At 45.6% G+C, this 14,199-nt stretch overlaps 1 protein-coding gene across 1 annotated transcript in view; it reads left to right on the plus strand.

The window, feature by feature from the left end:
- LOC110503319 (delta and Notch-like epidermal growth factor-related receptor) overlaps positions 1 to 14,199 on the plus strand; it is an 80,343-nt gene that overhangs the window by 54,798 nt on the left and 11,346 nt on the right. Inside the window, exons 4-7 of the mRNA XM_036961640.1 lie at positions 584 to 747; positions 3,914 to 4,062; positions 4,805 to 4,958; positions 5,794 to 5,907. Of these exons, the coding sequence (XP_036817535.1) occupies positions 584 to 747; positions 3,914 to 4,062; positions 4,805 to 4,958; positions 5,794 to 5,907 (581 nt within the window). The remainder of the gene's footprint in view (positions 1 to 583; positions 748 to 3,913; positions 4,063 to 4,804; positions 4,959 to 5,793; positions 5,908 to 14,199) is intronic.

The raw sequence follows: 14,199 nt of genomic DNA on the forward strand, positions 1-14,199 counted from the left end.
TCTCTTACACTCTCTATCCCCCCCCTCTCCCCTCTCTTTCTCTCTTACACTCTCTATCCCCCCTCCCCTCTCCCCTCTCTTTCTCTCTTACACTCTCTATCCCCCCCTCCCCTCTCCCCTCTCTTTCTCTCTTACACTCTCTATCCCCCCTCCCCTCTCCCTCTCCCCTCTCTTTCTCTCTTACACTCTCAATCCCCCCTCCCCTCTCCCCTCTCTTTCTCTCTTACACTCTCTATCCCCCCCCTCTCCCCTCTCTTTCTCTCTTACACTCTCTATCCCCCCCTCCCCTCTCCCCTCTCTTTCTCTCTTACACTCTCTATCCCCCCTCCCCTCTCTCCTTTCTTTCTCTCTTACACTCTCTATTCCCCCTCCCCTCTCCCCTCTCTTTCTCTCTTACACTCTCTATCCCCTCTCCCCTTTCCCCTCTCCCCTCTCTTTCTCTCTTACACTCTCTATCCCCCCCCTCTCCCCTCTCTTTCTCTCTTACACTCTCTATCCCCCCTCCCCTCTCCCCTCTCTTTCTCTCTTACACTCTCTATCCCCCCCTCCCCTCTCCCCTCTCTTTCTCTCCCTCTCTCTTCAGGATTGTGGTGAATGTGAGTGGCGCTCCCGTCCTGTGGCGTGTTGACAAGGATGGCTTCCAGCATTCCTCCTTGGTGGAGGGGACCATCATGTGGTTCCAGCAGGTCTCAGATGGACTGGTGGTCCCTGACCACTCCCTCCCCCTGGGACACAACTACTTCCTCAGTAAGTAGGAAGCACTTCCACAACTACAATAATACTGCTACAAAAAAAACAATATGGATTCGGGAGGTGGGGGGGGGGGGGACATGGTTTCCGGGTGGGGAGGGAGGATGCGGGCGGGTAGATGTGGAGGAGGGGTGGTTTGGGTTATCTTTGAATGCATTTCCTTGATGGTGTTTGTACCTGTACCCCCCCCCCCCCAAAAAAAAATATATACATACTTAACTAAATTAAAAGTTGGTCACAAACAAAAAAAATAATATGGAGGAAGGAACTTTCTCCTGTTATTCTCTCCTCCTGTCCATCTTGTGGGAAACCTAGACACATGTAGCAAGCACTTGTTTACCTACCACTGATGCGTATGTTTTATGGTAAGAGGTCTCCTAAGAAATGAATCCAGTAGCACATCTGATGGTGTAATGCATAAGACACAATTACTTCCTCAGTAAGGCCCCTCCTCCATCTCAATTTACTTACTTATGTAATCCTATTGGTTCCCATGTGGAACAGAAGGCTTTCTGCCACTTCAATACAACTGTTAAAAACCATATGGAGGAATATGGGTTACTCTATTCTGTCTGTCCATTTGGTGGTAAACATATATTCATATGTGTTATGGCACTATCGCTTCCATATTTCCAAACCTGTCATTGGTGCATACTGTATTTTGGGTTAGAGATGGCTATCTTCAACTCCAAGGGAATGGATCCTTCCATAGCACATATAGTGATAACAGTGCATATTATACATATTTATACGTAGAACATACGTGTAGTTTATTGGTATAAGGTACCTCAAAGTCAGAGCCATGAATAGGATAGTATGGTATTCCATGTTTTCAATTTTACCATTCACCTTCTCTGCTGTGTTCCGAGTTGTCTGGATCAGTAATTTGCATGAAATGTCAATCAAGAACACAATATCCATAAAATCCATAAACAGTATGATAATGGCTCATTTGTATGGGGGTGGCGCACATAAACACTTGGCTCTGGAATTCAATTTGGTTATCTTTCTGCATATTTTATCGCTAAGTCTTTCTATTTTCAATGAGGAATGTTACAGTAACGTACGCCCTGAGGGTTCGGTAGATCCCAGCAGGTGTGGCGTCATAATTGGTGTCCTACCCTTTAGTGAATTTTCTACTTGACCCCTGTGCGTGGCCTCCATAACAACACAGCTTTGTCATGTCTCAGCTTGTCTGTCCACTGACCTTGTGCTGGCTGAAGACACTCCGCCTGAGATCCTGCGGCTCTGTCTGAGGAGATGGTGTTTGTGGGGGGGGGGGGGGGGGGTGGGGGAGGGGGGAGCAACATCAAGAGAGAGGGGGGAGAAGAGAGAGAGATAGAGGGAGAATGAGGGGGAGTGAGGGACGGGAGAGAGGACAGGAAGGGGAGAGAGAATTAAAGAGAGAGAAAGAGTTGTTTTTCTGTCATCGTGTTTGACGGTTTACCTCTCTGGATAATAAATGAGTCACGTCCTTGAGAGCAAGACTGCTGTGGAGCTGTGTTTATGTCTGCTTGTGTGCATCCCACATAATCTGCCTCACATGCAAAAACATGCACTACACACGCACACGTGCACACACGTTCCCACTCGTGCATAGATGCATGTACGTACATGAGACAGACGGTGTGAATGAAATACTGATGGTGGCATACAGAGTGGACTGTAAAATATACATATACAGTGAGGGGAAAAGATATTTGATCCCCTGCTGATTTTGTACGTTTGCCCACTGACAAAGAAATGATCAGTCTATAATTTTAATGGTAGGTTTATTTGAACGGTGAGAGACAGAATAACAACAAAAAAATCCAGAAAAACACATGTCAAAAATGTTATACATATTTGACCCCTCTGCAAAACATGACTTAGTACTTGGTGGCAAAACCCTTATTGGCAATCACAGAGGACAGACGTTTCTTGTAGTTGGCCACCAGGTTTGCACACATCTCAGGAGGGATTTTGTCCCACTCCTCTTTGCAGATCTTCTCCAAGTCATTAAGGTTTCGAGGCTGACGTTTGGCAACTCGAACCTTCAGCTCCCTCCGCAAATTTTCTATGGGATTAAGGTCTGGAGACTGGCTAGGCCACTCCAGGACCTTAATGTGCTTCTTCTTGAGCCACTCCTTTGTTGCCTTGGCCGTGTGTTTTGGGTCTTTGTCATGCTGGAATACCCATCCACGATCCATTGTTAATGCCCTGGCTGAGGGAAGGAGGTACTCACCCAAGATTTGACGGTACATGGCTCCGTCCATCATCCCTTTGATGTGGTGAAGTTGTCCTTTTTACAGTGTGCGTGTTTAATGCTACGTTTAGACAGGCAGCTCAATTCTGATTTTTTTCTCACTAATTGCTCTTTTGACCAATCAGTTCACATCTGAAAATCTGATGTGAAAAGATCTGATGTGATTGGTCAAAAGACCAATTAGTGAAAAAAATATCAGAATTGGGCTGCCTGTCTAAACGCAGCAGGGGTGTGACTGCATGGGAGTGCTGCATCCAAGAAGAGCAGTGACTGTGCATTTGTGAGCTTGTGTTGTGAGGAACAGACGTCACTGGGCTGATCTAACCAGAAAATGGTGAGGTGTTAGGGGACCAGCTTGTACAGACTCCTGATTGGCTGCTGGGCTTTGCTGTGGCAATGACTTATCCTGGCTGTGCTCACGCCTTATTGGCTCAGAGGAGGTTCATAACGATGGCTGTTAATCTTAACTTTGAGTCTATTTTAAAATGGATGCTTCTGTTTTGATTCATAATTTGCTCACATGGCCTTTTCTTCAACATTTCTCTAATAGTTGGTCGCAGAGGAATCAATTTTTCTTTTGCAGTGGCAGCTAGAGGTGTCTTATCCAGGCAATGATCCATATGCAACCCCTCCTAGAACATTTGTCAAACATAAGGTGATCTGGTCAATGTTGTGCGCAATGATGTTCATCTTCTGTTAGTTTAAACATAATCTTCTTTGCAAGGAACCATCACCTCTCTCTGCACCTAGCCTCTGTACCTAAGTCCTTGTCGACCCCTCACCCCCCAACCACCATTTTATCTCTAGCTAAATAGGCAGTTTGTTCAATATTGCTCACATGTGGTCAGCCTTTTCATATTTATCAAGGTGAATCAGCTAGGACCTTAGAATAACTGTTTTTTCTCTCTCCCGTTGTAGGTGTGTTGCGCATGGGTGCCCCCAGTGGCTCGGAGGTCACCCTGCGTCTCAATCTGACAGTGAAGGCCAGCAGCTGTGTGGAGCCTGGCAGCCGCTTCAGCGACCCACAATGCTCTGGGAAGGGGAAGTGCATCACTCAGCCCTCTGTGGTAAGAGGTCAGGGATCAGATATGTGATGTCAGCTGCCCTTGAGTTGGTGAATCAGTCCCTTGTCTTTGGGCTTGATCCTGTGAACAATATTTCAAGGCTTAAAATGTCACTTTCAATATTCAGAAAACAGGTTTTCCCCTCAATATACTGGAAGGTAACTGCTGTAATTCAGCAGAATATTGTAAGATTGCGATAGTATTGTCTTGATGATACACTATGCGGTAACATAGCAACAGGAGACTGAGAGGAGAAAAAGATAAGCAAGACAGAATAAAGACCGTGCCTTATTGCCAGAAAGGTATTGAGGGATGGAGACAGAGGTCTTAAGTCCTGCATCTCTACTACTCCCTGGGGCCCCCCCTCTCGCTAGGTCCCTAGGGGCGTCACTGTTAGCACACTGATCACTGCTGCACAGAGGAGTAGAGAGAGGAAATGGAGAGAACCAAGGTGAAGAGTGAGAGAAAAGAAAAGAGAAGAGAGGAAGGGAGGGAGAGGAGACGCGTGATAGACTGAGGTCCTGCTAACTCGTTCCCTCCCCCCTACAGGTGCATTGTTACAGGGTGATTTAGCACACCACACTATGGGGAGCTGGGAGGAAAAGGGCATCGGTGAGGTGTACAGGACTAACAATAGAGAATCGCAGAGCCCCATGTAGCCCCAGTATCCAGAACCATCCCAGTGATGTATAAAGTGTTTTGAGTCAGTATGTGACAGTGACCCCGTGTCCCCTCTGACCTCTAGAGCACCTTCTTCTGTGAGTGTGAGGATGGTTACTCTGGGATATTCTGTGAGGAGTTTGATGCCTGCCGCCTCAGGCCCTGCCAGAACTACGCCATCTGTAGTGACTTGAGGCAGGGGGACGAGGGCCGTAACTTCACTTGTATCTGCCCCCCAGGTAACTACTTTGTTTGTGTGTGTGTGTGTGTCTGTCTGTACATGCGTATGAGCGTGCATCACAGGAGCCTGCTGAGGGGAGGACGGCTCATAATAATGGCCGGAACGGTGCAAATGGAATGGCATCAAACACTTGCAAATCAAAAGTGGTTGATGTATTTGACACCATTCCACCGATTCCGCTCCAGCCATTACGAGCCCGCTCTGCCCAACCCCATGTGGAATGCATGCCTGCGTGTGTGTGAGTGTCTCCAAATGAAATAGGGAATGCAGAGAAGAATGCAACCTTTCAACTTATCAACTAGATATGTTTGGGGCCCGGGCCAGTGAGTGCAGCTCTGATCTACTTGACAGGTTAATTACCTTGTTATAGAAGCAGAGGCTGTTGTTGATGGCCAGCCACATCTTATTAGAGAAGGGTGATTACAGGACTGTGGTGGTGTGTCTGTCTGCCTGACAGACTGAGGGCATTGGGTTCTCACAGGCTCATCCAGAGCAATATGGAGGCCGCACTACATGATTGATGTTAATTGGCTTGATGGGTAGTAAGGCTGGAGGTAATTGGCTAGATGCAGGACTTGTTGACTTGTTCTTGGAAGAGTGAGGGTTCTGTTTTGAATTGACCTAATGAGTTAATGAGGATAGACAGTCATGGGGAAGTGTGAGACGTAGGGTGACCGGTGTGAAATGTGTGTGTGATGCATCCGTGCATGCTTGTTATAGTGGTAGTTGGTTGGTTTGCATGTCAATGCTTTAGAGTTGCGTGTGTATATTTGGCTCCTGTGTGTGTTCAGGTTTAATGCTATGTGACACTGTGTTTCGTCTGTGTGCTACAGGGTTCCAGGGTGATCTTTGCCAGTTGCAGGTGGACCACTGCCTGTCTCAGCCCTGCAGAAACGGTGCTACCTGCTCCAGCAGCCTGGCAGGACCCAGGTGCTACTGCCCTGAGGGTAGGTACTTTATCATAGGTCTGCCTTGAGGGTAGGTACTTTATCATAGGTCTGCCCTGAAGGTACCCCAGTACCAATAGCACAGCAATGCTCTGAGTGCAGAACAACTCTTGCCATAACATAACATGTACAGATCCACAGCAATGCACAATAGCAAGGATGTACTGCACAATAGCAAGGATGTACTGCACAATAGCAAGGATGTACTGCACAATACCACGTTGTTAATCCGTTTTATTTTCAGATCCTCATTAGCTGGTTGTGTGTGTGTTGGACTGTCCTGGTTCTAGGCGTGTGTCTGGTGTTCTTGTGTGCGTGCGTGGTGTGTATATGCGTCAGTGTGTGTGCGTGTGAGTCCGAATGTGTGTGTGAGGCTATCATGGTAGCGCTGCTGTTAGTTTCTGTGTCTGCTCTCTGTTTATCTGTGCCAGCCCGTTGCTTAATTTAAGCCTTCCTCCGCTAGTCTAATTAGTCCTCCTGGCCCTAACGACCTGCTCTCAGCCCCACATGGGAAATCTACACTAGCCCGCTAAAACTAAATTCTGCCAAACACAGCACTCCTAAATAAGGGCATGCCAATCCACGCTTTTTATGTACACACACACACACACACACACACACACACACACACACACACACACACACACACACACACACACACACACACACACACACACACACACACACACACACACACACACACTCCCATGGAAAACCATCCTGGAACAATCCTCTTCGAACAGATCAACACAACAACAGAGGTAGAAATGTACAACCTGATCCAGAAAATATAGTACATTGCAGGTACAATTCCCTGCGGTCACTGAGTTCTGATTCACAGTCCTGCTAGCAACGCAACTCAGATTAAATTATTAATCTTACACTGTTGGACGAGCGCCAATGCCGACCAGAATATTTTATCCATCCACAGCAGTTTTTTTCCTTTGGTTGTTTTCACAGAGACATCGTGGTTATGGTGCAACAATGGGGGCGGAAACTGCTTCAGCACTTTTTAATTAGTACGACAAGGAGTTGTGTGTGTATGTGTGTGCGCGTGTTTGTGTGTGTGTGTGTGTGTGTGAGAGAGAGGGCCTCAAAATCTTTAACAGGTTCGTTAGGTAATCCTGCCGTTAGATGCCTTTCTACTGGATTTCAAGGCAATTAGCCAATCACATTCTCCAGTGAGCATGTGACTGCAGGTCAACACAATCAGCCAGTGGAGGCACCTCTCACCTCTACCTCTGTTTATACACAACACACTGGGAGTGGGAGCAGACAGCTCCACACTGCAGACTCATGTCCACCTGATTCCCATCCAGTCGTGAGAGACTGAGGAGGAGAGACGTAAAGAATGTGTTAGGGTTCACGGTTGTTGTTGTTTACTTTTTGTTGTTTTCATGCAGGTGAATGTGAGGGCAAAAGTACAGTACCAGTCTAAAGTTTGGACACACCTACTCATTCAAGGGTTTTTCTTCATTTTTTATATTTTCTACATTGTAGAACAATAGTGAAGACATCAAAACTATGAAATAACACATATGGATTCATGTAGTAGCCAAAAAAGTGTTATAAAATATATTTGAATTAGTTTGTTCTTCAAAGTAGTCATCCTTTGACTTGATGACAGCTTTGCACACTCTTGGCATTCTCTCAACCAGCTTCACCTGGGAGTTCCCACATATGCTGAGCACATGTTAGCTGCTTTTCCTTCACTCTGCGGTCCGACTCCTCACAAACCATCTCAATTGGGTTGAGGTCAGGTGATTGTGGAGGCAAGATAATCTGATGTAGCACTCCATCACTCTCCTTTTAGTCAAATAGCTCTTACAAAGCCTGGAGGTGTGTTGGGCCATTGTCCTGTTGAAACACAAATGATATTCCCACTAAGTGCAAACCAAGTGTGCCTTGAATTCTAAATAAATCACCAACAGTGTCACCAGCAAAGCACCCACACACCATCACACCTCCTCCTTCATGCTTCACGGTGGGAACTTCACATGCAGAGATCATCCGTTCACCTACTCTGCGTTTCACAAAGACATGGCGGTTGGAACCAAAAATCTCAAATTTGGACTCATCAGACCAAAGGACAGATTTCCACTGGTCCACTGGTCCAAGCAAGTCTCTTCTTCTTATTGCTGCCCTTTAGTAATGGTTTCTTTGCAGCAATTCGACCATGAAGGCCTGATTCACACTGTATCCTCTGAACAGTTGATGTTGAGATGTGTCTGTTACTTGAACTCTGTGAAATGCAATTTCTCTGTGTGGGATGCAATTTCTGAGGCTGGTAACTCTAATGAACTTATCCTCTGCAGCAGAAGTAACTCTGGGTCTTCCTTTCCTGTGGCGGTCCCTATGAGAGCCAGTTTCATCATAGTGCTTAATGGTTTTGCGACTGCACTTGGAGAAACTTTCAAAGTTCTTGAAATTCTCCGGATTTACTGACCTTCATGTCTTAAAGTAATGATGGACTGTCGTTTGTTTTTGCTTATTTGAGCTGTTCTTGCCATGATATGGACTTGGTCTTCTGTATACCACCCCTACCTTGTCACAACAACTGATTGGCTCAAACTCATTAAGAAGGAAAGAAATTCCACAAATTCACTTTTAACAAGGCACACCTGTTAATTGAAATGCATTCCAGGTGACTACCTCATGAAGCTGGTTGAGAGAATGCCAAAAGTGTGCAAAGCTGTCATCAAGGCAAATGGTGGCTACTTTGATGAATCTCAAATATAAAATATATTTTGATATATTTAGCACTTTTTCTGTTACTACATGATTCCATATATGTTATTTCATAGTTTTGATGTCTTCACTATTATTCTAAAACTGTTGAAACTGGTACTGTATATCATAGTTGTATTCTACAAAGCAGGATTATGGAGTTAGTGTCACGCCTGCTCCCGCTCCCCCTCTCTGGCACTCGAGGATGCCAGGATGCCGATCATTACGTACACCTGTCACCATCATTACACGCATCAGAGCAACATTGGACTCACCTGGAATCCATCACTTTATTGATCGTCTCCTCTATATCTGTCTATTCCTCAGTTAGATCTCCATGTCAGCATTAATGTCATTATGTTTCCCCTGTCCAGATGCTGTCCGTGTTTTGTTTCATATCTGTTATTTATTAAATATTCACTCCCTGTACTTGCTTTTTGCCTCCCAGCGTCTGTCCTCACAGAACACTGAACACTAATATTGGAAGCATCAGGGAGATTTTTTGTTTTTGGTTTGGTTGGAGGAACCGAGGATGCCTCAGCTGGCTCGTCAGGCTTCCATGCCTTAGCTGGCTCAGGTGTGCATTGGATACTGTCAGCCAGCTCATCAGGCTCCCACGCCTCAGCAGGCTCCTTCGGCTCTCAACGCCTCAGCCGGCTCGTCGGGCTCCCACGCCTCAGTCGGCTCGTCGGACTCCCACGCCTCAGCCGGCTCGCCGGGCTGCCACGCCTCAGCCGGCTCGCCGGGCTGCCACGCCTCAGCCGGCTCGCCGGGCTGCCACGCCTCAGCCGGCTCGCCGGGCTGCCACGCCTCAGCCGGCTCAGCCGGCTCGCCGGGCTCCCTCAGTTTGATCCCTTTGTCAGCATTAATGTCATTATGTTTCCCCTGTCCAGATGCTGTCCGTGTTTTGTTTCAAGTCTATTATTTATTAAATATTCACTCCCTGTACTTGTTTCTCGTCTCCCAGCATATGTCCTCGCAGTTAGCCAGTTAGCTTTTTAAAATATTCTGATATAACTTTTTATTATGGTCTAATTATGGTCTAATTAATTTAACAAATGAATAGACATATCTAAGTTTAGCTTTTTTATTTAATTATAAAATCTATCGTTTTTTCTGGTTGCTTATCAAAGTTAGCTGGCTAATTCATTTATCCTGCTTTGTAGCATACCCCTCAGTGCTAGGTACAGAGAAGTTGTGTTGTATGGCATTTCCTTGTATAACACACAGCAGAAGCAGTGTCTTCCATGAGGAAAACACAATCTCTTGTACTGTTGTTTCTTTACCTTTTTACCTTTCCTTTCGGACTAGACTGTCTCTCTTCTTTATTTGGAGAATAAGTATATTTACTCTTGCTCCTCTCTTTTAACTATCACTGGAGACACATGAAGTGAAGAGCTTTCATAAGAATTTGGTTTCTTTTTAAAAAACCTCTCTGGGATATGTGGGACGTCCCACCTGGCCAAAAGCCAGGGAAAATGCAGAGCGCCAAATTCAAATAAATGACTATAAAAATCTAACTTTCATTAAATCACACTTGCAAGATAGCAAATTAAAGCTACACTTGTTGTGAATCCAGCCAACATGTCAGATTTCAAAAAGGCTTTTCGGCTAAAGAAAGCAATGCCATTATCTGAGGATAGCACTATAGTAAACAAAGAGAGAAACCATATTTCAACCCTGCAGGTGCGACATAAAATGCAGAAATAAAAATATAATTCATGCCTTACCTTTGACGAGCTTCTTTTGTTGGCACTCCAATATGTCCCATAAACATCACAAATGGTCCCTTTGTTCAATTACTTCCGTCAATATTTATCCAAAATGTCCATATATTTGGCGCGTTTGATCCAGAAAAACACCAGTTCCAACTTGCTCAACGTGACTGCAAAATATATCAAAAGTTACCTGTAAACTTTGCCAAAACATTTCAAACTACTTTTGTAATAAAACTTCAGGTATTTTTTAACGTAAATAATCAATAAAATTGAAGACGGGATGATCTGTGTTCAACACAGGAAGAAAACAAACTGAAGCATGCTTTCTGGTCACGTGCCTCTAACAGTACACTTCAAGTGACCCTCGTTCAAGATGGCCGTACTTCTTCATTACACAAAGGAATAACCTCAACCAATTTCTAAAGACTGTTGACATCCTGTGGAAGCGATAGGAACTGCAAGAATGTCCCTTAGAAATCTGATCTGAAATCTGAAATCTGATTCCCAATGAAAACCCATTGAAAAGAGAGTGACCTCAAAAAAATAACAATTTCTGTTATAGGTTCTGTTATATTCACAGACATGATACAAACCGTTTTAGAAACTTCAGAGTGTTTTCTATCCAAATCTACTAATAATATGCATATTTTATATTCTGGGGATGAGTAGCAGGCAGTTGAATATGGTCATGCATTTCTTCCGGACGTGAAAATACTGCACCCTGTCATACAGAAGTTAAAGCATTCTCCCAATGTGCACAAGCACCCATGCACGCACGCACGCACGCACACGCACGCACGCACACGCACGCACGCACACACACACACACACACACACACACACACACACACACACACACACACACACACACACACACACACACACACACACACACACACACACACAGAGAGAAACCTATTTCTGTCAGCTGTTCCCAGTGTTGTATAACTGCCTACCCACACACACATAAATCAGACCAAGTTTATTTAGCACAGATCCTCTCGGCGGAAGTTATCACGCTGTGCATAAAACAAAGTGATGGATGACAGCAGATGACAACAATAGCAGAGGAAATTACGGCTTATGATCACCGAATGCCACTGCTGAATGCAAATAGCTGCGTTTTTTCCTGTCTTTGAGCAGGTGAATAGCATTACCACAGCAGTATCATAAACATGACACAAGTCCGGTTATTAGGTGTCATGTCCATTCGTGACCCCTCATGTCAGATGACATACTGCCTACGAGCCCTTGTCAAAAGTAGTGCACTTAATAGGAAACCAATAAGATCTCCAAGTTTTACCAATTTGACTTCAGATTCAGACTTTAATCGACATTTCTCCAAATGTCAAATTTAGAAAACAAGGGTTGGGATAGGCTTAAAACATGACATTTAGGCATTCATCACGAATCATTAAGTTACGGGTTAAAGTCTGATGTCCTCAGGACATGAACAGACGTCAAATTTCAAAGTCAATCTTGAGCGATTTTCTTGAAGGAATATGGGTACAATTTCAGACACAACCAGAGCCTCTAGAGGTCGTTCCCAGCAGTCCTCCTAGCTCTGTGTCTGTCCTCTGAGGTCGTTCCCAGCAGTCCTCCTAGCTCTGTGTCTGTCCTCTGAGGTCTCTCTCTCTCAGCTCTGGGACTGGCACTGTCTCCAGTGGGGAACAGGAGGGGTGGGGGTGCTATATTTAGACTCCTAACTCGCTCTACAGTATTGGCAAGTAGAAGCGGTACAGCAGCTCTGCAAAAGCTGTTTTCTTCTCATATCAGAGCTCCCCTGGGAATCTGGTTAAGTGTGGAGGCTTGGTAAAGTGCGTGTGGTGGTGATGGTGGGGGGTTCGGTGCATGTGGGGGTGCACGTGTGTGCGTGCATGTGTGCAAATGCATGCACTCGCATGCGTGCGCGTGTGTGTGTCTTTACCATGCCTGCTGACCCCTACCCCCTGTGTCATGGTGAATTATGAGCTTGATCATTTGTCAGCATGAGTTGTCAGCATGATCCGAGAGAGAGAGAGAGAGACAGAGAGAGAGAGACAAAGACAAAGATAGGGAGAGAGAATGACAGAGAGCAGAAAGAAAGAGGAAGAAGGAAAGAAAATGAGAGAGAGAGAGAGATGGGGTCCTGATGCTCAGACACCCAGCCAGTCTCCCTGACAACACTGCCCAAGGCAAATGCACACACACACACAGCAGGGTGTCAGATTTTCCTCCCTCCTTTCTTCTTCACATTCTCCTCTTTGGCACCTTGACCTCTCTCTTGTCTTTACCTCTCGTCATGTCTCCTTTTCTACAACATCTGAGATGATGTGCGGTTGTGTGTCTATGTGTGTGTGTGTGTGCACATGTATGTGTGTGTTACATGTCTCCACCCAACGCCACACTTCAGTATCCAACATTTGTCCGGGGGGGGGGGGGGTTTGGGATAGGGTTGAAACAGAAAAAAAATAACAATGTGTGCCTAGCAATGGGATTGAACCTGCAATCCTCTTAGCTGTGGAGCAAAACAGTCAACATCAGGAAATTTGGATGGAACCAAATCAAAGCATGACAACTGAATGTTGCTTCTACATTGATACATTTTGATCACTTGGTCCCCTCCCTCATGTCAAACACTTGGATTCAGGAGGCGGGATTATTAAGGGAAAAGGGGGACTCTAACTCTCATTTTATACACCAATGGTTACAAGTCATTTTTTTCAAATTTGTAGCACTTCTATCCCCCAAATTATTATGGGTAATAAAAGGCTATTTGAAATGGGATCTTTTTTGTTCAGGACCTTTAAGCCCTTCTATCCCCACCCGTAACTCCCTAGCAAGCCGTGATCCTGCTCGATGGTAATAGGCACTCACGTTGCCCCTAGTGACTGGTATGGAAGGCATCTCCCGACGTCTTGGAGACCTGGAAAAACATCTAATATTACAGCCTATCTGGTGTGACCTGGCTGCTCCACTCCCACTAGCTTCCTACATCCTGTTGCTCTTATGAGAAATACTGATCAATTGGGTCACCCTCAATCAAACCTCCATTTTGTCACACCTTCTGCAATCACTGCCTCCATCTCTGCCACTCTCAAGGTGCCACCCTTGCCTCTTCCCTCCTCACCTCTCTCCACCTTGACCCTCTGTCCTCCCTCCTTCCTCAGGAGAATGGTTCCATCACAAGCTGTTTTTTTCGGGATCGTTGCCATGGTAGCGCAGAGAGGAGACTGTAGTTTATTGTGATAGGACTGTGCCTATGGGTGTGTGCTGGCCTGTGTGTGTGCGTGTGTGTGCGTGTTACACAGTCAATATAACCTGGGAACATGTTGATTGCGTCAGTGTGTGTATTTCATCGGGCTAATGAAGAGAGGCTTTCAGGGTCTGCTGATTCATGTATTCAGATGCATGGAGGACTCTATATCACCCAGATTGATGGACATTTATTATTTCACTGTCAGTGCAGAGAGGGAGGAATAATCTACTGGAGTCAGTGGGTTCTGTGTGGGTCTTCTTTCTTTCTTTCTCATAAATTATACATGTATGAACTACACATTGACACATCCAGCCCAAAGCAGGAGGTTTAAAAAAAATGTGCCGGAGCATGTCTTTAAGTATGGGCTTTCTGGCTTGGGTCAAATAACAGTGCCTGTTTGTTTGTATGTGTTTGTGTGTGGGCGGGGGATGGGGGACGGGGCATGGGTTTGTGTGTGTAGACAAAACAGACGCTGTAGGCTACATCCCAGTGAGTCCACAGACCCACCTGAACACCCACAATGCGGTTCATCACAACCCCAGAACCCCCGAACCCCATAGCATTCCTGCCACCAGACCAGATGCTCCCCACCCCCTCTCTCGCTCTCAC

Source organism: Oncorhynchus mykiss, chromosome 24 (assembly GCF_013265735.2).
Source record: "Oncorhynchus mykiss isolate Arlee chromosome 24, USDA_OmykA_1.1, whole genome shotgun sequence".
NCBI classification, from domain to species: Eukaryota; Metazoa; Chordata; class Actinopteri; order Salmoniformes; family Salmonidae; genus Oncorhynchus; species Oncorhynchus mykiss.